Source organism: Dasypus novemcinctus, chromosome 3, assembly GCF_030445035.2.
Source record: "Dasypus novemcinctus isolate mDasNov1 chromosome 3, mDasNov1.1.hap2, whole genome shotgun sequence".
In the NCBI taxonomy this organism is placed as follows: domain Eukaryota; kingdom Metazoa; phylum Chordata; class Mammalia; order Cingulata; family Dasypodidae; genus Dasypus; species Dasypus novemcinctus.
The window spans coordinates 170,577,868-170,600,670 of NC_080675.1; the positions used below are offsets into that span (position 1 = coordinate 170,577,868).

Below are 22,803 nucleotides of genomic sequence, written 5' to 3' on the forward strand. Positions count from 1 at the left end.
AGTACCTCTGGGTCCTTCCGCTCGGACTGTGACCTAGAAGGTGGGGGCAAGGCTCTGGTTGTCTCTCAGTCAGCAAGTCTGATGGCAGAGGCTGGGTGAGGAGTCCCTGAAGGCCCTGGAGTGGGGCTGGCTTGTTCGGCACCAGATGGGTGACTATTCACAAAGCCCTTTCTTCACTTTCAGCCCGAGGGCCGAGCGCAAATCAGTCCTCCACATTCATCTGCGTTTCAGCCGGGCGCTGGTCTTCTAAGGCTTGTCTCAATAGAAATCATGTGGAACCCAGGCCTGCTGCTCTACATGGGCAGGAGATGTTGTTTGTACTTGCAGCGTCCAAGGTATTTCTAAGCCAGAAGCCAGCAGAGCATGCCTTCAGATGCCAGTCACACCATATACCCTAGAAGGGGCCTCGGAAGGACGAGGACCCCTGCTTCCTGGCCTCTGCTCAAGGGCCTGGAGGCGCAGCCCCGTGGGGGAGCTCTTGCTCCCCCAGCCGGCAGACTCCCTCCTCAGAAAGCCCCATTGCTGGAGCAGGCAGGAGGGCTGCGCTCAGGCCAGCTGGTGGGGCAGGCAGCTTGGCCTGGTGGTTGGGTCTCGCCCCCTAGCTGCTTCCCCTCGATGCGTGCCATGGTGAACTGCAAGTGCCCGAGGAATGACGGGCCTTGCTTGTTCATGCGTTGATCACAGGTTGAACATGTGTGTATTAGCCCAAGTACTAGGCTTTGAGCTGGCATTGGGGCCCTTGGGGGTCCAGAAAGCTCAGAACGGGGAGTCCCGGCTGTATTTATTTTCTGATTAACCGAGGGTAGCTGGGAGTCCTTCCTTTCCTGTTGTAAGACCGGTGAAATATCTTCTTGCCTCAGTGCACTCCACGGGTCAGTGGTGCTTCAGTGAAGGGCTGTGCCAGGCACTGGGTCTCCCCCGCTTAACTCCCAGTTTCTTCCTTCTGGAACATTGTTTACAGACGGAAGACTGGGTGGGATCCATGCCCCAGAAGTTTCTCCATGCTGTAAATCTGGAGATGCTCTTCTTTCAGTTGTACCCTTCTCTTAACAATGCCGGTAAACTAGGACTTTGGTTCTGTTGGATTCTGAGATTTTGCTTTTTATTTAATCACAACATAGGTTTTTTAAATACAAAGTTTAGAGGTATTAAATCTCTCCATAAAGTGCCTGTCCTCTTAGAAAATTCTAGAATCTCCATGGAGGAAATACCTGGCTTATGGTTGTTGTTTGTTTGTTTTGTTCTCAGTGGTAAAGAAAATAGTTTTGCTTGTGTTTTACGAAGTGCTTTGCACATTCCTTCTCTGGTAGGAAGCACTGCTCTTTCAACTGGGTTATACACTAATAGAGACAGTTACCCTTCGTATTTGGTAAGGGTATGTAAAAGTGCTCAATTAAATGTATGCATTGAACTGGTGACTCAGTCTCCAGATATTTTTAGCTTAGTGACTTTCTCTTTGAAAGCTGGAGGGTTAGTAGCCATTCTTGGCATTTAAATACAAGGATCACATTTTCTCACAATGGGTAACTTTCCTGTCACTAGGAACTGTCGGACATTTTCTGAAATTCAGCAGGTTGAGTGTGTGACCTTATGCCTTTGTGGAAGACTATTGTAAATAGAACTGTTATCACCTGAGTGTGCACAAAAAGACTGTTTCAAGGTCATCTTAATACTGACCACAACCGAGGGCGTTACAGATATAAATATACTTAATACCTGCACATTCATCCGCTTCTCTGTGCCCCAACGCTGCGTGACCTGGGCACATCCCTGCACCTCGCAGGACCTGATTTGTGAAAGATGTTGGACTAGATGGGTGAGGGGCTTTCTCCTTCCTTGTTCCTTGGGGTCTCCCTACCACCAGCCTCTCCCAGGGCCCTCTTCCCTCACCCCGTGCTGTAACCAGGTCCTGCCTCCCATGGTGGCTTGCTGGTACGATTTGCTGAAGGACCCAGGTACCTTGGGGCTTAATGCTCAGAAGTAAATGCCTCTTGGCATCTCTTGAAAACCGTCAGCCCATTGCTGCCAGGTCCCTCCCATCGTTTTTGGCTTGCAGCGGCGGCAGTGGGAGAGGGTGTTTCAAAACCCCACATGTTTGAGTACCCTTAAGGCTCCGTCCACGGAACTCTCCTTAGGAGAAGGAAACTGAGGCCTCAGCAACACGGACACGCTAAGAGCTGGTTCCGCTGCGGGGGCGCTTACCCAGAGGCTTCAGACCTCACCAGAAGGTGAGCACAGGGCCCGGCTGGCCCGGTAGTCAGGAGGTCTGCAGTTCTAGGGGCCTAGGACATCCCCCGAGCCTTCTAGCAGATGCTCTCCCATCCCCACGGCAGTGAATGGCTCAGAGAGAGCAAAGAAAAATCCCAGAGAGGATGGCTGGGCTCTCTCTAGCAATCTCTTCTGGGCTTGTTTCTTGCCTCTTTTGGAATGCCCCTTTTTTTTTCATTTGATAGATGCGACTTCTCTAGTTAAATGGCAATAAAGCAAGGAGAACCTGGCCCTCTGCCTCCTCCCCAAAGGTGTCATGTTACCAACAGTTAGGGTTTACCACTATTATCTAAAAAGTTGCCACCAAGAGGCTGAAAGGTTGGGATGATGGTGGGTGGAAACTGGCCGGGTCTCTGTGTGGGCAGTGTGCTCTGGCCATCAGCGTGTCCTTCTTCTGACACCGCTCACGGGCAGTTTTAAGGAACCAAGTCTGCCAGAGCAGGCGGGGCTGGCCTTCTCAGAGGTTTGCTGGGAGCGCTGGGTGGGCAAGAATGGATTTCCCTGAGAGAGGAGGGGCAGAAGAGGGGCAAGAGGAGACAAGGGAGTGTGTGTGTGTGTGTGCGCGCACACACACACGTGTGCACAGGAAGGGGCCTCTGACTGTGCTGCCGGGACCCTTTCCAACCCAGAAACTACAACAACACGTCTCTTAGCGCCGTGGGGCGAGGTGATTAGCACACACTATCCAGTGATTTATTAAGTTTAACATGGTTCCTCTTTAGAAGAATTAAGAAGGGTACGTCTTGGGATTAATATTAAACTTGTTGGAGGACACCCAAGCAGTCATTGAGCTAGTTATTTCATTGTTGATGCGGCCTCTGTGTCAGTTAGGAGAGAGCATCTTTTGTGATAATTTCGATGTTGTCTTAAGGAGCTTACTAGGGCCAAATGGAGGAGAGTTTAGAGGTGGTGGTGGTAATAGTGGTAAGAGCTAGTACTTGGGGGCGCTTACTCTCTGCCAGGCATTGTTTTAAATGCTCCCTGTGTGTTAACACATTTGAGTTTACAGATGAGGCTGGGGGAGGTGGGGTTAAGAGACTTGCCAAGGATATATACATTGTGACCTGGGGGACCAGGGTTGGTCCCACTCCAGTGCTGTCATTCTTAATCAAATAGCGAAACCTAAACAAAATCCTGGACCAGATTGGAATTGGAAGAAAGAACCTGTCGGGGTTTGGTGGTGGGGTTGGGTTTTCCTAGAGGGGCATCTGCCTTGGGACCCATAGAAGCACTGAAGCTGCTTACGTTAGGTTCTTTTGGATTGCAAGGAAGAAAGCCTCCCCTCCCCCCGCCCCGGGCTCCCTCCCTCTGCTAATAACTAATGGGAGAGGAAAGAATGGTTCTAGCTGCTGGCCCAATAAACATTTTGTGGCCAAGTGGCCTGCGGGTGTTCATTTCCCTTCACTGGCTATGACCCCAATCAGTTGGGGTTTATCTGGGTAAAGAGGGACCTTGCAAAAGGGTGTGGCAGAGGTTCTTCAGCCTCTCAAGGACAGGGGTGTTCCACTAAGGAGTCGCGGGAGGCAGATGGGAGGCAGAGATGGCTTCCTGAGAGCTCAGGGACCTAAGGTGAGGGTGGTTGTTTTTTCCTGCGTTTGAGGTTTCTGCTCGGTTTTGTCCTTCACTGGAAGCACCTGTAACAGTTCTGGGTTGTCAGTGAACATGAATATTCTGAGGCTGAAATCATCACTAGCCCAGGCAGGCTGGCTAAATATGACAGAATTCTTGGCATGAATGGCACAGCTGCACACATAGAGCTGTTTTCTTTTTGAAAAGTTCCAAGGGTTGGAAGGAACAAAGGCCCTGGGGGTTGTTAGTTATTGTGAATTTTATTGCATATTGGTCCACAAAGTAGGCTGGGGAGATGGTTTTTCCTGTGCTCTTTAGCCAAGGACTGCAATTCTCTCCCGAGAATCTCAGACATTTTGAACTTGAAAGAGACCTTTGTCATGGTCTAATTCTAATCTAACGCTCTCGTTTTACAGACAAGTTCTTTAGGGCCCACAACGTTAAGTGACTTCCCCGAGGTGACCCACTGGGAAGGAGGGGCAGAGCAGGACAAACCCCAGACGGTGCTGCCCCCAGCCCAGCGACCCTGTTTTCTTGCTGCATCTGTGTCCCCTATCTTGAAATAAAGCTCACAGCCACGCGAGAGCAGTGAGGCACGTGGGAGGTCCTCCTGAAAATGCAGCCAAGCCTGTCTTAGCGACCAGGCAATACTGGAAGTCCCTTTCAGTGATCAAATGTGGGGCCCTTGGCAACACCCTGGGTGTTCTTTGCTACCCATCTGGAGATGGGGTAAGGGCATCCCTTCCACCTGGACACACTCAGCCCTGCAGCCGTTCCGTGGGACTTCTTTTCCCCACCTAGGCTGCCTGGTATTCATTTTAACTGGATTTCACCTGCCTAGGCAAAGGGAGAGGGGGCACACAAAATAGTGCAATGAAGTCTGAGTTCATTGTGTCTGGAACAAGTCCAGAATGTTAATATTTAGTGGCAGGTCTACTTGGTAAGAAAGAACACCGGAAGATGAAACACAGCAAATAAAAAATAAAATGAATATGAAGGGTTTTGCTTTAAAACTGCCAGTTATTAGTTCCTGGTTTAATGCCAATATACATACACACACAGACTCACACTTACACACACTTCTAAATCCTATACTTCATTAAGGCTCAGTTCTAGATTTATACTGTCCCATAACTCTTTCCCTGGTTAATTTTTTCCTCGACTAATTATTCTCGCCTCCAAGTCTCTAAAGAACATAAGCTTCTTGTCTCCCAGTTACAATGCAGTCCTTGATTTTTGCAGTCCTACACAAAGCTGGCAGAGTGCGAGGCACGTAGTAAGTAAGTGCTCAGGTACTTTAAGCCGGTGAAATTCAAGGGCAGCGACCCAAGGGGCACAGGAGAACAGCGTTCCCCCCCTCCCCATACTTCAGGTTCAAGCCCAGGATCAAGGCTGCACATTTAAACTACATAATTATAAGCCTCTCATAGGATTGCCTTCACTGAATTTAATTTTATACCTTTAGCATTTTTTGAGGGTTTGGGAAATGAATTCTCTACTGCACTTACTATTTAAAAAAAAAAAAAGTTGTAGGAGGACATTATCTATCATGTCACTAAAGGACCCCCTGTATAAAGTCCTACAGGGCTTTTTCCCCTAATTCCAGAAAAGCCCCGTTTCCCTTGAGCATCTGTCAGCTTTCTGTGGGTAAGAGCACGATCAGTGTTAGCTCTCTTTCCGTTTTGGGGAACCATAGGCCTACTGCATATTCCTCTTTCCCCTAATAGGTGGAAAGCTCAGATACTTTCCAAGTTTGATCGCATATATATTTGTTATATATGTTGACATCCGTATTTTCCTTTTCTTTTTTCCTTTTCTTCGTCCAGCTCCTTTTATTATTAATAGTCATTATAGTCAGACTTGCAGTCAATATTTATAATCATTTTGAATTTTGGGAAATAGGAAAATAAATGAAAAATTGCCAGTTCTCTTATAGCCCAGCAATTGTAGCGTCCGTAAAGATTTGGGCATATAATATTTCCTTCTGTATCATTAGAAATTGTAGCCTAAAAGAGTCTATAAATAGCAATGGTTTAAACACACAAGGGTTTATTCTCTCATGTAAAAGAAATCTAGGTAGTCTAGCTCTGATATGGTGGCTCCATTAAGTCATCAGGGACTCCTGACTGCTTCTGTTCTTCTCTGTTGCCCCCTTGATGTGGCTCCTAGCGTGACTTCAAGGTCATTTCATAGCCCAGGATGGCTGCTGGAGTTGAGCTAAATCGTCTGCATTCCATTGGAAAGGGGGAGAGGGCAGAAGAAGAGCTAACTCCCTGCCTTTCAAGGAGCCTTTCCAGAAATTAGACCAACCTCTCCAGAATTTGCCAGAATTTCATCACATGGACCAACCAAGCTGCAAGGGAGGCTGAATTATGTAGTTGTTTTTTTTCCCCAATTGGGCACTTTTCCCAGGTTTCTGTTACTAAAGAAAAAGGAGACAATTGGAAACAATCAACATTGTCTGCCACTGTTCTGAATCTTTCTCTATGCATTTGTACTTAGTAAGGGTGTTTCATTGAAGTCATCTCAGATGGTATGTGCAAAGAGTCAAGATGCAAATAAACATCAACATAAGTATCAGTAAATAAAAGGTTCTACATCTGGTTATCCTATAGGTTTTGCCACTCTGCCTTTCTAATTTTGTCTATGAATTTATCACTTATACATATACTGGTAGTATATATATTTTTTTAATATACAAATCAGTATAGACTTATCCAGGGCTAAACGGGACCTGTGACAATTTTCTCCAAGGGTTGCATATTCAGATGTTTACAAGGACCATTCGGATACCATAAAGACTAAAGTAGGCCAGGGATCAGTGGGGACTTAATAGGGAATGGTGGGGACTGTGGCAGCCGCCCGTCAGCTCCATTTGTTGTTGCCACATGGGAATGCTGGTTCATTGTTACCAGATCTTCTGATGTTTTTTCGAGAGAAACCAGAAGTCCAGATTTTTATCTGAAATCTCCTGCTGTTTGTAACTTGACAACTGATTACCTCAACATTTTTTTAAAGTGCCAGCTTAACGCAGCACCAACCCTAGGGCTGCCAGTGTAGGATCTGTGGTCTGGTCCACCCCTTCTTTTTCACTTGGCAGCCACGCTGCAGAGAGGTCAGGTGGCTTGTGGCTGTGGCTGGGGACTTCACTCTCCAGTCCCTATTTGGACAAAATCTGGTCCTCTATAGCGAATTTATCTCAGAATATGAAGAAATAATACAAAACTTGAAGTTGAACAAGACTACTCTGAAGGTTCATTGATTCTCCCCTTAAATTGGCTTTCATTTTCTTCGTAAATCATTTTGATATGGTAGAATCAGAGAAAACTGGGCTTGAATCCCAGCTCTGTTATTTTACAGCTGTGTGACTTTGGGCAAGCCGCAGTATCTCATTTTGACATATTTTGTGTTTTCTTTCTCACTCACTCGTCTTTCTCTTCCTTTCCTGATTTCACATAGCACAGCATAGTGGTTAAGGGGAAGATCTCTGGAGCCGGATGATCTGGATTCAAATCCTTTCTTCTCTGCCTACTATGTGGGTGACCTCAGGCAAGTTACTTACACTTGCTCAACCCGGGTTCCCTCCATGAAATGCGGATGGTAATAGTACCTTCCTCACAGGGTGTGGTGAGGATTAAATGAGTCCTTAGTAGATGTCAAGTCTGAAGAGCAGTGCTTGGCACACAGATAGCACTCTATAAACGTTAGCTGTTGTCCTCCACATTCTTTTTTTGTCTCCTCTGCTGCTTTGGAAGCCGTCGGTCTCTTAGTGGCTTCTTGCAGCAGGCCTGGCTCCAATCCCTCACCTCACAGTGAGCCCTTGTAGCTCCCAGGCCGTCAGCAGCCAGCCTTGGACCCCCAGTCTGGACCCAGGCCCCGGAGCCCAGGGCACTTTCAATCCTGTTTCATTTCTGGAATCTTTTGTCATTGCTCTGTGTTCAGGAGAGAAGCAGTAAGTCAACCTGTCAGCCGACCGTGCTGGCTTGACCTAAACCCTGGCTAAATTATTTTATTGGTCACGCAAAGATGACACCTGTTCTGTTAGGAATTTCTGAGGATTATGTTAGGAGGCTGAAAAAATAAAAGAGCAGCGTGGGTGTGCTTTAGCCAAAGCTGTGAGTGCAGCAGATAACCTGTCTTGGCAACTTGCTGGCCTGTGGGCTCACAAGGGTTTTACCTGGCAGGTTTGTTTCCACAGCCAGCGTCCAAGAGTGTGGCATCTGTGCTAACTGAAGAAACTGGCCTTTTCCCTAAAGACGCAAATGCCGAGAAAGTTGGGTTGTGCTTAGGGTTTGATTAAATTGTTTGTTTCTCTTTTTTCAAAACCTCACCATTTAATTTTTTCAGCTTTTAGGTTAATTTGAATAAGAGAGCTCCTCTGACCAGCCCAGCTGTACCCTCTTCAAGGATAATTACTATTTGCAGTAGAGAGGAGCAAGCCACATAGGTAGGTATTGCTAAGTTGTTTGCTTCTCCTCTCCAACTCCCCTTATGCTAGTAAATAGTGAGTAGAAGTGGGAAGGGAAGGACTTGTTTATTAATTCAATCAGTCTACTCTGGACCAACAATGAAGCTGGTAAAGCCACCTGCCGCTGCATTACTCTGTTCTGTTTCCAACAAAGGGGACAAGGAAGGACTTCTATTTCAGTTCCATGTTAGCGGCATCACAATCAGAGAAACCGGAATTTCTGCCTGACTGTGGTTTTGACCCGTACACTTAGTAGACTTAAAATCCATATTAACATACTGAATTGTCCTGGATATTTGTTCAGGATCTGCTTGACTGGCAGAGGTGGCAGAGCTTTGGCAAGGTGAGGGACAAGAGCCACAGGTTAAGCCCAAGAGCCTTTTTGATGCAGTGCTGGATGCTTTTATAGGCCACAGAACGCTTTGAGAATCTGATTAAACTTGTGAACCCTCTCCCCAGAAAACTGTACTTTTGCACATATAATTTCAAGGGGCCACATAATTTCAGGGGGTTCTTGGACCCCAGAAACCCTTAGGGGATCCACAGACCCAAGGTAAGGATCTTTGTTTAGGGGCTTTATAGGTGGCCAGCCCTCATGGGACAGGTCCCAGCCAGGAGCAAGGTGACCACTGTCACAAGAAGTTAACCGCGAAGGAAAATGGCAGCTCATGAAAGTCCACAAGAAGACACAGCTGAAAGCATATTCTGAGATCTAGCCTTCATTCGAAATTGGGTCAAAATTTTAAGAATTATTTCCTTGCCCGGATGGTGGAAGGCGAGGCAGGGAGCTCTGGTCTTTGGTTTCCTTTCCTCAGTGAGGGGGAGCCTCTGCCAAAGGTTGTCTGCAGTGTGTTCTCCGGGCCCCTGTACTTGGAGTGTCACCCAATTTTAGGAAAGGGTTTCTGGGTCTCCCGTGTTGCTGTAGGGCTCAGGAGAGTTCACGGTATATCCAAACACACTTTTTGGAGATTGTTTTGTCCTGCCCATTCTGTCTCTACGGTTGGCTACCAGGGTTGTCATAATGACTGTTTTTAGCAAGTCTTCTTGAAACCATTCCAGGGGAAGCTGTTGCCATGGCTACCCTGGCTGTGTTAGTTACCATTTTCTCCTTTGTGTTAGCTTGTGGCTTCCCTGATTTTGTTTTTCTGCCGATCAGCAAGGAAAACACTGGATTTTTGTGGCTGTGGCTTTTTTGCTGTTGATGTTTGCTTGTATGTGTTTGGAGTTGTGTGTGTATGTGCGCTTTGTATAGAGAGTAAAGATGAAATATTAGGAGAATTTGGGAAAAGCCAACTACACAGATGCAGTTTCTGAATTCCAGTTTTTAATTTCAGTTTAGTAGTCAAATTTGGTCCAGTTCTGGTCTGATTTTGGACCGATGTGGGGGGGGAAATTGGCCAAGCTCCATCCCGCACATCCCAGGAGTGAGGGCCACGGGGGACGGGGGGTCTGTGGTGGTCTCTGGAGCCGCTAGCTAGGAAGGCAGGTGGCAGAGGTTGCTTTAGCTCAGCCTGTGCTGTCGTTGAGGGGGGCTGCACCTGGTGGAACAGCTGTCCCACTGCGTGTCTCTGTTATCGGAGACTGTAAACACCACACTTAGCTCACACCTGGTGCACAGGGTGCGGTTAAGTCTACCGAGAGAATCGCAGGCCACCTGTGCTGCCCCCGTCCTGCCTGGACGTCTTATCCCACTCTCCCAAGCTCGCTGTTCTCGGCATTTTTCGAGTTTCTGATCTCAGAAATATTCATTAGAATACAAAAGGATCACCCCCTCCTGGGTTTACCAGGGCACAGGCCTGTGTGCTTGGGAGGTGGGGAGCTGCCCGTCTGTGGGTCCACGGGTGGACGTGCTTCCACTGCAGTGCCTCAGCACAGCCCGAGTCTGTCGCGTGGTAGGCCCCCAGCCCGCCCCGCTGTGCTCGCAAGCCCACGCCTGTGCCTCTGCTCCCCAGGATCAAGATGAATGCCATGCTGGAGACCCCCGAGCTCCCGGCCGTGTTTGACGGAGTGAAGCTGGCCGCGGTGGCGGCTGTGCTGTACGTGATCGTCCGCTGTTTGAATCTGAAGAGCCCCACCGCACCCCCCGACCTCTTCTTCCAGGACTCGGGGCTCTCGCGCTTTCTGCTCAAGTCCTGTCCTCTTCTGACCAAAGAGTGAGTAGACCACACACCCTCTGTCTGTGGCCTGCCAATCCGTTGGGCTTTGAATGATGTTCAACAAAGAACCTTCTCACATTGTGTCTGCCCTTAAGGCATCAAAGTGACGTGGCATCGTTGGTGTGGAAGTAGCCACAGTCTCCAGTCATGTCTGGTGTTTGAATCCTGGAGGGTAGTCAGAACTTTTTTGGTGGTGGGAGTGTAAAATGGTACAGCCACTGTGGAAAAGAGTTGGACGGTTCCTCAGAAAGTTAAACATGGAATTAATATATAACCCAACAATCCCACTTCTGGTTATCTACCCCAAAGAATTGAAAACAGAGACTAGAACAGATACAGCATTATTCACAACAGTCAAAAGGTGGAAGCAACCCACCAGTGAATCAACCTATGAATGAGTAAACAAAATGTGGTATGTACACACGGTGGAATATTATTCAGCCATAGAAAGGAGGTTCTGATACATGCTATAACATGGATGAACCTTGAAAACCTTATGCTAGGTGAAATAAGCCAGACACAAAAGGGCAAATATTGTATGATTCACTTATATGAAATATCTAGAATATGCAAATTCACAGAGCCAGGAAGTAGATTAGAAGTGACCAGGTAGAGCGGGAAATGGGAGTTATTTAACGAATGCAGAGTTTCTGTTTAGGGTGGTGGAAAAGGCTTGGTAATGGATGGTGGCAATGATAGCACAACATTTTAAATGTAATTTAAATGTACAAATAAAAATGGTTCAAATGGCAAGTTTTGTGTTATATACCACAATAAGAAAAAAAGAAGGTACTACTCTCACAGGCTGTTTGGAGGACTAAATGAATTAATAATTACAGAGACAGCCCAGAGAACAAGACCTGCCCCATAGGAAGCCCTGGATAAGCGTTAGCTGCTGTGTTTTTTTGCATTGCTTTGTAAAAGGGTTTTTCATGAACTGGCTAGAAACTTAATCTTTCTGGAGCTTCCTTTGTTTCTAGAGTAGATTTACCCTCTAAGCCATTTTTTAAACTATCATATACTACTCGCCTTTCTTCTGATTCTCCTTCTTTAGAACTGCCCACCCAATAGATGCCTTTCCACTTTGGCTTGGGGTTTGCTCAAAGGGCTTGTTGCGTGGTCTCCATGAGAATTCCACCTGCGTGGGAGTGGGAGGAGGCCATGAATCATCTATAAACCTTGTCTGCTCTTTCATGTTGAAATCTGGCGCTGGGGCCTGTGTTTGTCTCATGTATCTCAAATATTTTCCGGTTGGACATAGCAGGGCCAGTATTCATGTTGAGTTTTCTCCAAGTGTTCTAACAGTGACACCATGACACAAAGTTTCCGTCAAGCCAGGAGAGATATCTAATTTGATGACCACTTGGCCTAACACTTGTGGAGTGCCATGTACAATAGAAATGCCATCAGATTGAATTTGTCCCCTGCTGAGGGGTCGCAGCCCAGTGTTAGACTACGGACGTGTGTAACATTGTTATGAAGCACTGTTTGCAGTTTAAAATCTCCTCCCAAAAGGCTGTGTATGGTATCTTTATGTTTCCAAAACATTTGCCGTTTTTCACACTCAAATTTGAATATTCCTTCAATAATTAATTTGGATAATTCACTCATCCAGACCAGCTAGTGGCATTCACACCCACTTTCAGATTAGGTGGGGCCCAGCTAGACCCAGTTCCTTGGTCATCTCATTTTTAGAGAGCTTTCGAAAACCAAGCTATTTAAAAGTCAGCCAGTTTATGTGCAGATGAGCGCTAATTTCCACCCAGTATTTGTTCCCGAGTAATTAGAGAGAGTATGAAAAAGCTGCTGTTTAGGCTCTGGGAAAACAACAGGTAAGGTTAAATTTCATACTGATTCTTCAAAGTGTTACAAACATGTTCTTAAGTGATTACCACAGTTTTTACCTCGTTTCTTGTCTTCTTTAAAAAATGACGTGGAGACTTAAGTCCAATCGTTTCTCTTTGCTGTTTCCCCCCCGGCGCACTTTGTGTAGGAGCCCAAGGTGCTGGTCTCGCCTTTGGTGACCTTCTGTTGAGATGACCCCACTACCCTCCTGATACGGAATTGTGTCCTTCACCCCAGCGTCTCCTTGGACCTCATGGCTATGGGTAGAAAGCACCAACCCAAGCCAGTGGCATTAGGACAGAACTCCCAGGTCGCTGGCCAGTTGCCACACTCCATCTTGATGGTTTAAAGTAGAGCCGATGCTACCTACAGTTTGATGGTGGTTGTGAAAAAGGGACAGGTTCCCCAGAAAGTATTGACTTCGAAGACCAGTCTCTTTGATTATATAAGACCAGCCTCTACGTAGGCAGCGAAATTCCAAATACTCAAGTGCTCTGACTTGAATGTGACAAATGATTAAAAGGCAAAAGGATTCATATTTTTTCCTCCATCTTTTTTCTTTTTTCTTTTCCTTTTTAAATTATTAAAGCAGTTAAAGATTTACACCGTGCAGGAAGAAGAGCATTAACTCCCCATTTCCCTCCATCACCCAGCCCCTAGTAACCTACATTCTAGTTTCTGACTTTAAGATTATGCATATTTTCCTTATTTCATGTAAGTGAGATCATATAGTATTTGTCCCTTTGTGTCTCGCTTATTTGACTCAATAGGATGTCTTCAAGATTCATCAAGGTTGTGGCATGCATCAGAACTTCATTCCTTTTTCAGCCAAATAACATTCCATTTTGTGTGTACACCACATTCTGTTTACCCATTCATCCATTGATGGACAGTTGGGTTGCTTCCACCTTTTGACAAATGTGAATAATGCTCTTATGAGCATCGGTGTACAAATGTCTGTTCGAGTCTGCTTTCAATTCTTTTTGAGTATACATCTAGAAGTAGGATTACAGGATCATATGGTAATTCTGTTCTTTTCTATGATTAACAATTTTATTTCAAATTCACAAAAATAAAAGCACAAAAGAAGGCAGCTGAAAAAATTACAGAAACATTGCTCCTAAAAATTTCTTTTTCAGCCACTCTTATCTAATCCCAACTGCTAACTCAGTTGGTCCTCTAGTGTTCAGGAAGATACACAGATTAGTTAAATGATACAGTCAAGGTCTCCTTATTAATGAAAAAAAATGAAGAAGAGAAAAAATGCTTAATTGTATTCACATTTCATAAAACCAAACCCCATATTCCTTTTTTTTACCTTTAGAATTAATGTAGTACCAACTGTGCTTTTGCTACAGAAACATTACAATTGTGCTGTTAACTATAGTCCATAAATTACGTTAGTTATATTTTTCCCATGTATCACCACATTTTAACACCCTGTAGTAGAATAACTTTCCTGTATTTATATTATTAACCATAATCCTCATCTATTTCCAAATCATTGTTATGTATTCCCAATATTATCCTCCAGCTGTCCTTCAACTAACATTAATTTTCCTAGACTACTTGTTTCAGCCATAATCATATTCATAAATCAACAGTATTTGTAACAGTCATTATAATGTGTTACCATCAAATCCAACCATTACCACATATTTACATTTGACCTTATTAAACATTCCACATACATCCAGCATCTTCTCCCCCTTCTCATCCCCCATTTCATCTCTCACCAATCTACACTTCATAGTCCAACTCCATAAGTCTACTCATTGTATTTAGTTCATATCAGTGAGACCATATCGTCATTTATCCTTTTGTGTCTGGCTCATTATGCTCAACATAATACTCCCAAGATTCCTCCATGTTGTTATGTGCTTCCCCAGTTGATTTCTTCTTACAGCTGAGTAATATTCCATTGTATGAATATACCATATCTTGTTTTATCTGTCATCAGTTGACACACACTTAGGTTGTTTCTATCTTTTAGCAATTGTGAATAATGCTGCCGTGAACATGGGTGTGCAAATATCTGTCCATGTCCTTTCAGTTCTTCTGAATTTATTCCGGAATATAGTAGCAGAATTGATGTATCATATGGCAGTTCTATATTTAGTTTCCTGAGGAACCACCAGATCATCTTCCATGAAGGCTGTACCATTCTGTATTCCCACAAACAGTGGGAATGTTTCTCCATTTCTCCACATCCTCTCCAGCACTTGAAGTTTTCTGTTCTTGTAAGAGTCGCCATTCTGTATGGTGTGAGATGATAGCTCATTGTAGTTTTGATCTGTGTTTCCTTAACAGCTAGTGATGGGGTAAGCATCTTTTCATGTGTTTTCTGGCCATTTGTATTTCCACTTCAGAAAAATATCTGTTCAGTTATTTCGCCCATTCTTTAAATGGGGTTGCTTGTCATTTTGTTGTTAAGTTGTATGATCTCTGTATATAACACGGAGATCAATCCCTTATCAGATATATGGTTTCTGAAGACTTTTTTGCATTAAGTAGGCCACCTTTTTACTTTATGACAAAGTCTTTTTTTTCTATTTTTAAAAAATGTTACATTCAAAAAATATGAGGTTCCCAAATACCCCTCACCCCACTCCTCCTACATCAACAAAGTCTTTTGAAGAACGAAAGTATTTAATTTTGAGGCAGTCCCATTTATCTGTTTTTTCCTTTTCTTGCTTGTGCCTTGGGTATAAGATCCAAGAAACCAACACCAAGTACAAGATCTTGATGTTCCTCTACATGTTCTTCTAAGAGTTTTATGGTTCTAGTTTTCATATTTAGGCCTTTGATCCATTTTGAATTAATTTTTGTATAAGGTGTGGGGAAAGGGTCGTCTTTCTTACTTTTAGATATGAATATCCAGTTCTCCCAGAATTTGTTGAATAGGCTGTTCTGACCCAGCTGAGTGGGTTTGACAGCCTCATCAAAAAGCACTTGGCCATAGATGTAAGGGTCTATTTCCAAACTCTCGATTCAATTCCTGTGGTCAATCTGTCTGTCTTGATGCCAGTACCATGCTGTTTTTACCACTATAGCCAGATAATATGCGTATCCCATCACATTCCTGAAATTGTCCATAAGTTCTAATATTTTTGTTGTAGATTTTTTGGGATTTTCTAAGTAAGGATCATACCATCAGCGAATAACAAAATTTTTACTTCTTTCATTCCTATTTGTGTGCTTTTTCTTTCTTTTTCTTGTCTAATTGCTTTAGCTAGAACTTCTAGCACAGTATCAAATAACAGTGGGCAGAGTAAGTATCCTTGTCTTGTTCCGGATCTCAGCAGGAAAGCTTTCAGTCTTTCACCAGTAAGTGTACTTAATGTGGGTTTTTCATATATCCTCTTTACCATATTGAGAAAGTTTCCTTCTGTTCTTATCTTTTGGAGTGTTTTTATCAAGAAAGGATGTTGTATTTTGTCAAGTGGCTTTTCTGCATCAATTGAAGTGATCATGTGATTTTTTTTCTTCATAGAACATCTGGAGAGAGGATAAATAAGGAAACTGAGAGCTTGAATAATACGATAAATGAATAGATCTCGCCCTTCGTATACATTGTCATTTAATCCGCTGCACAACTTTTCTTCCCCCTCTCATTTTAAGGATGAGGAAACTGGAAGTAGCAGAAAGGGAAACCGAACCCAACTCTGTGCCTCCAAAGTTAGTTTCCTTCTTGTCTGTGGGGAGGTGGACAGGGACTAGCATTTTCTTGGGGTACAGGTGAGAAAAGCGAGGCAGAGAGCAGCCCACGCACGATGAGAGCCATGGCAGGATTGGCCCCGGAGCCTTGTTCTGACTCCCCTTCTTTCTGCTTTGATGGCTCTCAGTCGCAAGCCGCTGCCCCCAGGTTCTTCTACCGTCGCTGTATGGTGACAGCCTCCTGAAGGCAGGAAACATGTCTGCTACGAGTAAAAGAGCTTCTCCTGGGACTCCGAAGACTATTTCCTAAGAGAAACCTCATCTGCAGCCTTCACTGTCACTTGTCGAGGCTGGAAGTCTCAGGTGACGGATTCCCCACAGCTGTGTGGTCAGCGGCCCTGGCTGAAAGCGGCTGTGCTTAGGGCTCACGTTTGGAATCAGAACGCTGCCTCTTGCTGTTCTGGTGTAGAAAAAAGTTGAAAAAAAGGTGAACATGTGAGGAGGGTAGTGTTTGGTCTTGTTTTTTCTGCCCTTCTCAAAAGTCAGTTTTAAAATCTGGTTTAAGATCATTAACCCACAGGTACATTTTAAATAAATCTTTTATGTCTGGAAGAAAACTTTGCTTAGAGGGAAAGACAGAAGTCTCTTATTTACTTAGCAACAGATCAATATTTACCTAGTGATGCATTTTTGGTTCTCAACAAGTACTTGCATTTAGTGAAAGGAGCAGACTAAAGCTCGGTTCAGAGTTACGAGAAAATCTAAGTGGTGATGCAAATGTCCATTTTTCTCTGAATAAAAAAATCAATGCTTATTCTTTTTTAAAAATAGAAGATAAGGAAGAGCACACAAAAATCACCTGTAATTCTCCTACCTCTAGAAAAGCACCAATACCATTTTGGTGATCATCCCAGTGGTTTTTTTCTCCTGCATATACATTTGCCCCACAGAATTGGCATGCTATTATATATTGCCTGGGCACTGCCTTAGCGCTTCGAATGCCATGGACATTTGCCCATGCTGCTCTCTATCTTCTAACATTTGGTTTTTAACAATTTCAGAATGCTGCCAACCATGCAGATTTCCCAATGGCTGTTGGCAGCGGTGGTATGGAGAAAGAGCCTTGCCTTGAAATGTGGACTAGATTGCACTCCTAGGTTTTATACTCTAAGCTAGCCACGGAACTCTGGTCCTTGGTTTTCTTCTATGGAAAATGATGCAGGCAGCTTTCCTGTGCTGCCCTTCAGCACACACATCCTCTGATCCCGGTACCGGGGCTTTGCCGCAAGCATCAGCGAGGTGGGCCCTGGGGGAGGTGGCCTTGACTTCAGGGAAGGGTGAGAACCCAAGGGAAGGGCTTTCTTGCGTATCCTCCTCTCCTAGCTATTCCCACCTGCGCTGCTCCAGGACAGGCTGGCACTGTCTCCCTTGGGCTTTTTTTTTTTTTTCTCAAGTGTACTTTACTGAGTTATAATTTACATACAGTAAAATGCACAAACCTTAAGTAAACAGGGAAGTATATACTTCCTCAAGCAGGCCAGCACCCAGAGCACACTACTGCGGGACCCTAAGCCTACCTATCCAGCCTTATCACCCACCGCTGTTCCATAGCCCATTAGGTGCTGAGCCCCAGGCCCTTGCCCCCTGGCTGCAGCACAGCCCCTCCTCTCTCCCCACTGTAAGCAGACACTTAAATGGCATCTATTTGAGACACTTTCCCTGCCTGCCCCCCACTCATCTTCTGCCAGAATGAGCCCCTCTTCCACCTTCCTAGCATGCTTCCCCAGCATGTCGCTATTACGTCCTTTCAGCACATCTTTTATGGGAGTTCGTCTCTGTGTCTTTCCTCCATCACCAGAGTACATGAGCCCAAACCAAGTGTCACACACTCAGGTGTGTGGAAACAGAGTAGGATACCCAATCTTAAGTGCCCGGCCCTTCTGTTTCTTGTTTTCCGTAAATAGGTGTAGGCGGGGAATGGTCCCATTGCAGCCAATGTCATGTACGTGGGCAGGACAGGCCACGCTTCTTTCCAGCTCACGCAGCCAGTGTCGTTCCCTGGAGCACGGGAGAGGCAGGGGCACCTTTAGGTCTGACGGGTTTTGTTCATCTAGAAGTCGGGTTTTGTTCATCTGGAAGTCGCTACCCATCTCTGGAAGGAGATGGGTTGTTGTGGTTTCCTCTGATTGTCAAGGAAGTCAGGACAACCTCCGCATAAGCCTGAGGGCAGGGAGCAACCTCTGCCCTTCCCGGCCCAGCCTACCATCCAGTCGCCAGGTCCAGGTTCCAAAGCAAAGGGAGGCAGCAGTCTCTGGAAGCCAGCTGTTAAATGTATGCACTTCCCCTGTGGGGAGCCAGGCAGCTGCTGTTCCACTCATTAGCAGGCTTGTCCGTGTGGGTCGTGGTGCAGTTAAAGATGAAGGCATTGAGGAAAAGCACGACGGAGTGCTGAGCTAACAGGCAAACCTGCAGACAGAGAACCGAGGTGTGTTCACTGGATCCCCGAGACAGCCCGGCGCCCCTGCAGCATCCCCAGAAGGGAAGCCACGTGATCACAACCTAAGCTACGCGTTTACGGGCCTTTCTTCAGAAGGGGAAAGTGTCACAGCTCTCCTGCAGACAGCTGTCGCCTATATTAATAAGAACTAAATGTCATTGTTCCCCACAGGCTTAATACCTGAAATGTGGGGCGAGGGTCACACCCATTCCAACACTAAGACGACAATATCACTTGACTCCCTTTCACCACGGTGCTCCCTACGAGCATTTTAGGCTTCGAAGTGGCTTCCGATAGTGAGAATGGCAGAAACCCGAGGCCTTTCCGTCGATGCTTATGGATCCGTCTTCTCTGGCTCTCTTTTCTCGCCAGAGCATGGGCTCCAAATAAGAATCCTACTGAAATGTTCTCATCATAATTAGTCCATGTCTTTAATTTCCTCTAGTAGTCATCCACAAGTCTTGGCTAATGACCATTCAAGGATCTACTTCTGTGAGCCTCAGTTGTTGAGTGGGATAACAAAATTTCCATTTTAAAAATCTTTTTCATTGTGGAGATTTTCTGGAACCACTTTTTTCCATTGGTTTCAGCACAATTATGCTTCCTAATTATTTCCGATAAGGCAGAGCAAATCTACTCCTTTATTTTTCTCTCAAACAATGCCACTTCCTCTCTATTGCTGCCGTACATATTCACTTCCTCATGGTAAATATACAATTTCTTTCATCTGCCTCAAAAGCCTGGCTTCATATATAAAAATGCTATATTTGTCATAGATGTGCAAGATATGCTATTTTTGGTCAAAGGAAATGTTAAATATTTTGAAATACCCTGCAGAAAAACACTAATTCAAATTTCTCTGATATTGCAATACATGGAATTCCAGCTATTAATATAAAGAGCACAGAACTTGGTATTTAAACACCCACTCCCCTCACCCCTGGCATTTTCTCCTTCATCTCCTTCTTATAAGGCTTTGCAGTGCTAGGGCCAGAGGGGAGGGTGGGATGAGGGACTTTGAGGTGGACACGATGTTTTCTACATCTTAATAAATAAAGCAAAAGCAGCTTCAAGCACTCCTTTCCTGTCTGATTGCTTCCTCTAGGTCCCTCCCAGGTAGGGGTTCTGGGACCAGCACAGCTTATTTATACAGAGCCCAAGTGGAAAAGAATTCCATTATCTTGAACTTAAATTCCTCTTAATTCCCTCTTGCTATAGAAACATTCCAGATCAGATTTAGATCCTTACTTCCTTGGCTGAACACTTACGGCTTTGTCCTTTTTACAGGATAAACTACTCATTGCCAAGGGTCTTAATTAAAGACTTGATTTTTTCCATTTTGAGAACTATGCAAGTATTTCCGTAGATGCTTGTGGTGAACTATTAAAAATCGGTAAGCAGATCTGTAATGCTCTGATGTGCTAATTCTGTAGGCACCAGAACGTCAAAGCACACCTCCCTGGAAAGTTACATCATAAGGGATTTCTTGCACAGTGACTCAGTCAAAATCATCTTTATTGAGACCAAGTATTGATGGTTCGCATCGATAAGGTCATATTTTTCAGGTGACTCTATCTTGAAACTGCTTGTGTGTCTGATGAAATGGCCTAAACCAGAACTGTCAAGGTGAGGAAGTTGAATTGCTGAACCTGGCACACTGTTCTCTGTTACTAGGATGACCAAACATCCCAGTTCAGGACTGGGGCCAAGGGGTTTCTCATGACCTGGGACTTTCAGTGCCAACACTGGAGAAGTCCCAGACAAACTGGGATGAGTTGGTCACCCTGTCTATCACTTACTGTCTACTGCCATCAGATGTGAGCTTTCTCTAAGTGGACATGCGGTTGGGGGTGGGTGTTTAATTCACCAGCAACCAGGTTTAATTTAGCTCTTGGATGTTGCTTGGAGGCCAGCCCAGCCGGGAAGGCAAGTGCTGTCATCTTTGAAACCTCTTGTACTGAATTAAGGTCACTATGCTGAGTCCATCATGAAATTCATCATTTTCTCTAACCTAGATACAGATTGTAGCTTCTTATTAGAGACTGTGGCTTAGTGCAGGAATTGAAGACTGAAAGTTCTAAAAGGTTCAAAATTCCCTAAAATACCTAAGATCTGCTCAATTTAGGTCAGTTGGAAGAAGGCTGGTCTCCCCTGTACCATACCCACTGTAAAGCAACCAATTCCAGTTTCCGAAAACACGACCAGCCTATTGCCTATTTTTTAAAAAGATTTATTTATTTATTAATTTCCCTCTCCCCCATTGTCTTCTCTCTGTGTCCATTCGCTGTGCCTTCTTCTGTCTGCTTGTCTTCTCTTTAGGTGGCACCGGGAACTTATCCTGGGACCTTCTGGAGTGGGAGAGAGGTGCTCAATCTCTTGTGCCACCTCAGCTCCCTGGTCTGCTGCATCTCTTATTGTCTCTCCTCTGTGTCTCTTTTTGTTGCATCATCTTATCACACCAGCTCTCCACTCCAGCCAGCTTGCTGCACAGGCCAGCACTCCGCTCAGGCCAGCTTGCCTTAACCAGGACACCCCAGGAGTCGAGCCCTGGACCTCCCATATGGTAGATGGGAGCCCAATCGCTTGAGCCACATCCACTTCCCCCTATTGCCTATTCATCATATCTGAGTATGTCTTCAAAAATAAATGAAGCATGTGTTAATAACAGATTCCATCACCTTGTATCTAACCCAGCACTTATGGATGAGCAGGTGACCCTGTCTTGTTGCTGAATCACCCCTCTGTTCCCGTCTTTCCCAGAACACTCTCCGAGGTCCATCTTGCTCCACTCTCATCCTTGACTTCACTTAATTTTACGTAAACATACTTTACTTGACGGGACTTGCCCCCAGGATCGGATCCACTTTGACGGTCCTTCTCAATGTATGGTTGTCTGAAAATTGGGCCAATATCCAGGAACAGGAAATGGGCCTTATTGTCTAGAAAGTCTTAAAATTTCTAAGTATAATCAATTTTTACGAGCTTCACATGTCGTATGACCCTTTGATTTCAGTGGTTACCAATTTTGATCCCAAATTGGTTTGTTCTCTGCCTACAACTCCACATGACTCCCTTCGCAAAGATACATAGTGCACTTTATCCTGAAATAGTATAAATTGTACTGTATTAGTAAAGCATCGAGACAGCTAATGGACTTTAAAAATGTATTGTAGAGGGTGAATAAATAGGCTTTCTAAACTGTCAGTGCCCCATCGTCGTCCGTGGTGTGCAGAGTTAAGAGCTGGTTGCAGTTTCTGCTCAGCAGTAAGTGTGACTTTGGAAGCCTGGCCCCTTCAGCGGCACCGAGAGCACCTCAGTGCAAATGGCATGTGTTGGGGGTGGCGTGGGATCTCAGCTGCTTTATCAGAATTGATCAGGTGGAATATAACTTGAGGAAAACGTTTTCCTGGGTTTGTCAAGATATCTGCCCCTCCCCGAAATTTTAGGCAGCCATTACTCATACAGAAAGCTGTCATCCTTTACGAAGTGATGTTTCACGGGGTTGGGTGAGATGCCATCCCCGCGGCCACCCCCAGTTGCCAGGCCGCGCCATGCCCGCTTCCAAGGGCCGCATCCTCTGCTCCGAGCTCCTCATCTGCCCAAGGTGCCTGCAGGGCAGTGTCGTGTGCAGCCTCGAAATGTCAGCTCCCGTGGCAGCTCACGAGCCACCCTCTGTCTCCACCCTGGCATCAGCTTCTAATCATAGAATGAGGGCTCTGGGTCAGCATGGGCGCATGACGGCAAGCCAGACAACTTATCATTTGAGGTAGTCATTCAAAGAGCCTGTAATCCGGAGCATTTGTGAACCCTCCTTGCCCGGAGGTCAGCAGCTGACCCAGAACCAGCTGTGGCCTCCCAGGCAGGGAGGGGTCTGTGAGAAGCGGCAGGCTGTGGATTCTTCTAACTTTCCATTGGGGAATGATGCCATTGCTGCATACCCCCCAACTTCCCGTGACATGTAGCGCAAATGCTCTCACTGGCAAGACACTGAGCTACTGTTTTCAGCTAGATCACGAAGGCTGAAACAGTAATTCCTTATTTGTATGAAGTAAGAAACTCCATAATGGTCTTTTTAACTTGAAATCGGCCAAGCCCTAATAGTACATACTTTTCTTTCCTTGGTATTTGAATAAAGGAACATTCTGCTCAGTGGGAAAAGATCCATATAAATATATATAAATAGCTGATTAATAATATTTAGTAGCCTGTTCTTCTAGTCTGTTCACTGTATACACACACACCCTCCCATGCACCACACTCGATATTTGTTCGCATATTTCTACCTTCTTCTGTCCATTAGTACTCTCCCCACTCTTCAAGGCCTTCTGACATCCTACTGCTCT

The 22,803-nt window shown here is 45.2% G+C and overlaps 1 protein-coding gene across 5 annotated transcripts in view; it reads left to right on the plus strand.

The window, feature by feature from the left end:
* The window catches only part of ABHD2 (abhydrolase domain containing 2, acylglycerol lipase), a 100,125-nt gene that overhangs the window by 15,376 nt on the left and 61,946 nt on the right, over nucleotides 1-22,803 (plus strand). For 3 of the 5 annotated variants that reach the window (XM_023587876.2, XM_004455220.5, XM_004455221.5), the window contains exons 2-3: nucleotides 8,185-8,284; nucleotides 10,258-10,458. In XM_023587876.2, coding sequence (XP_023443644.1) covers nucleotides 10,265-10,458 — 194 coding nt within the window. In that variant the 5' untranslated portion in view covers nucleotides 8,185-8,284; nucleotides 10,258-10,264. Of the gene's footprint in view, nucleotides 1-7,296; nucleotides 7,387-8,184; nucleotides 8,285-10,257; nucleotides 10,459-22,803 lie in introns of all 5 variants that reach the window. The other 2 variants (XM_058294667.1, XM_071214360.1) reach the window with 2 other exon arrangements.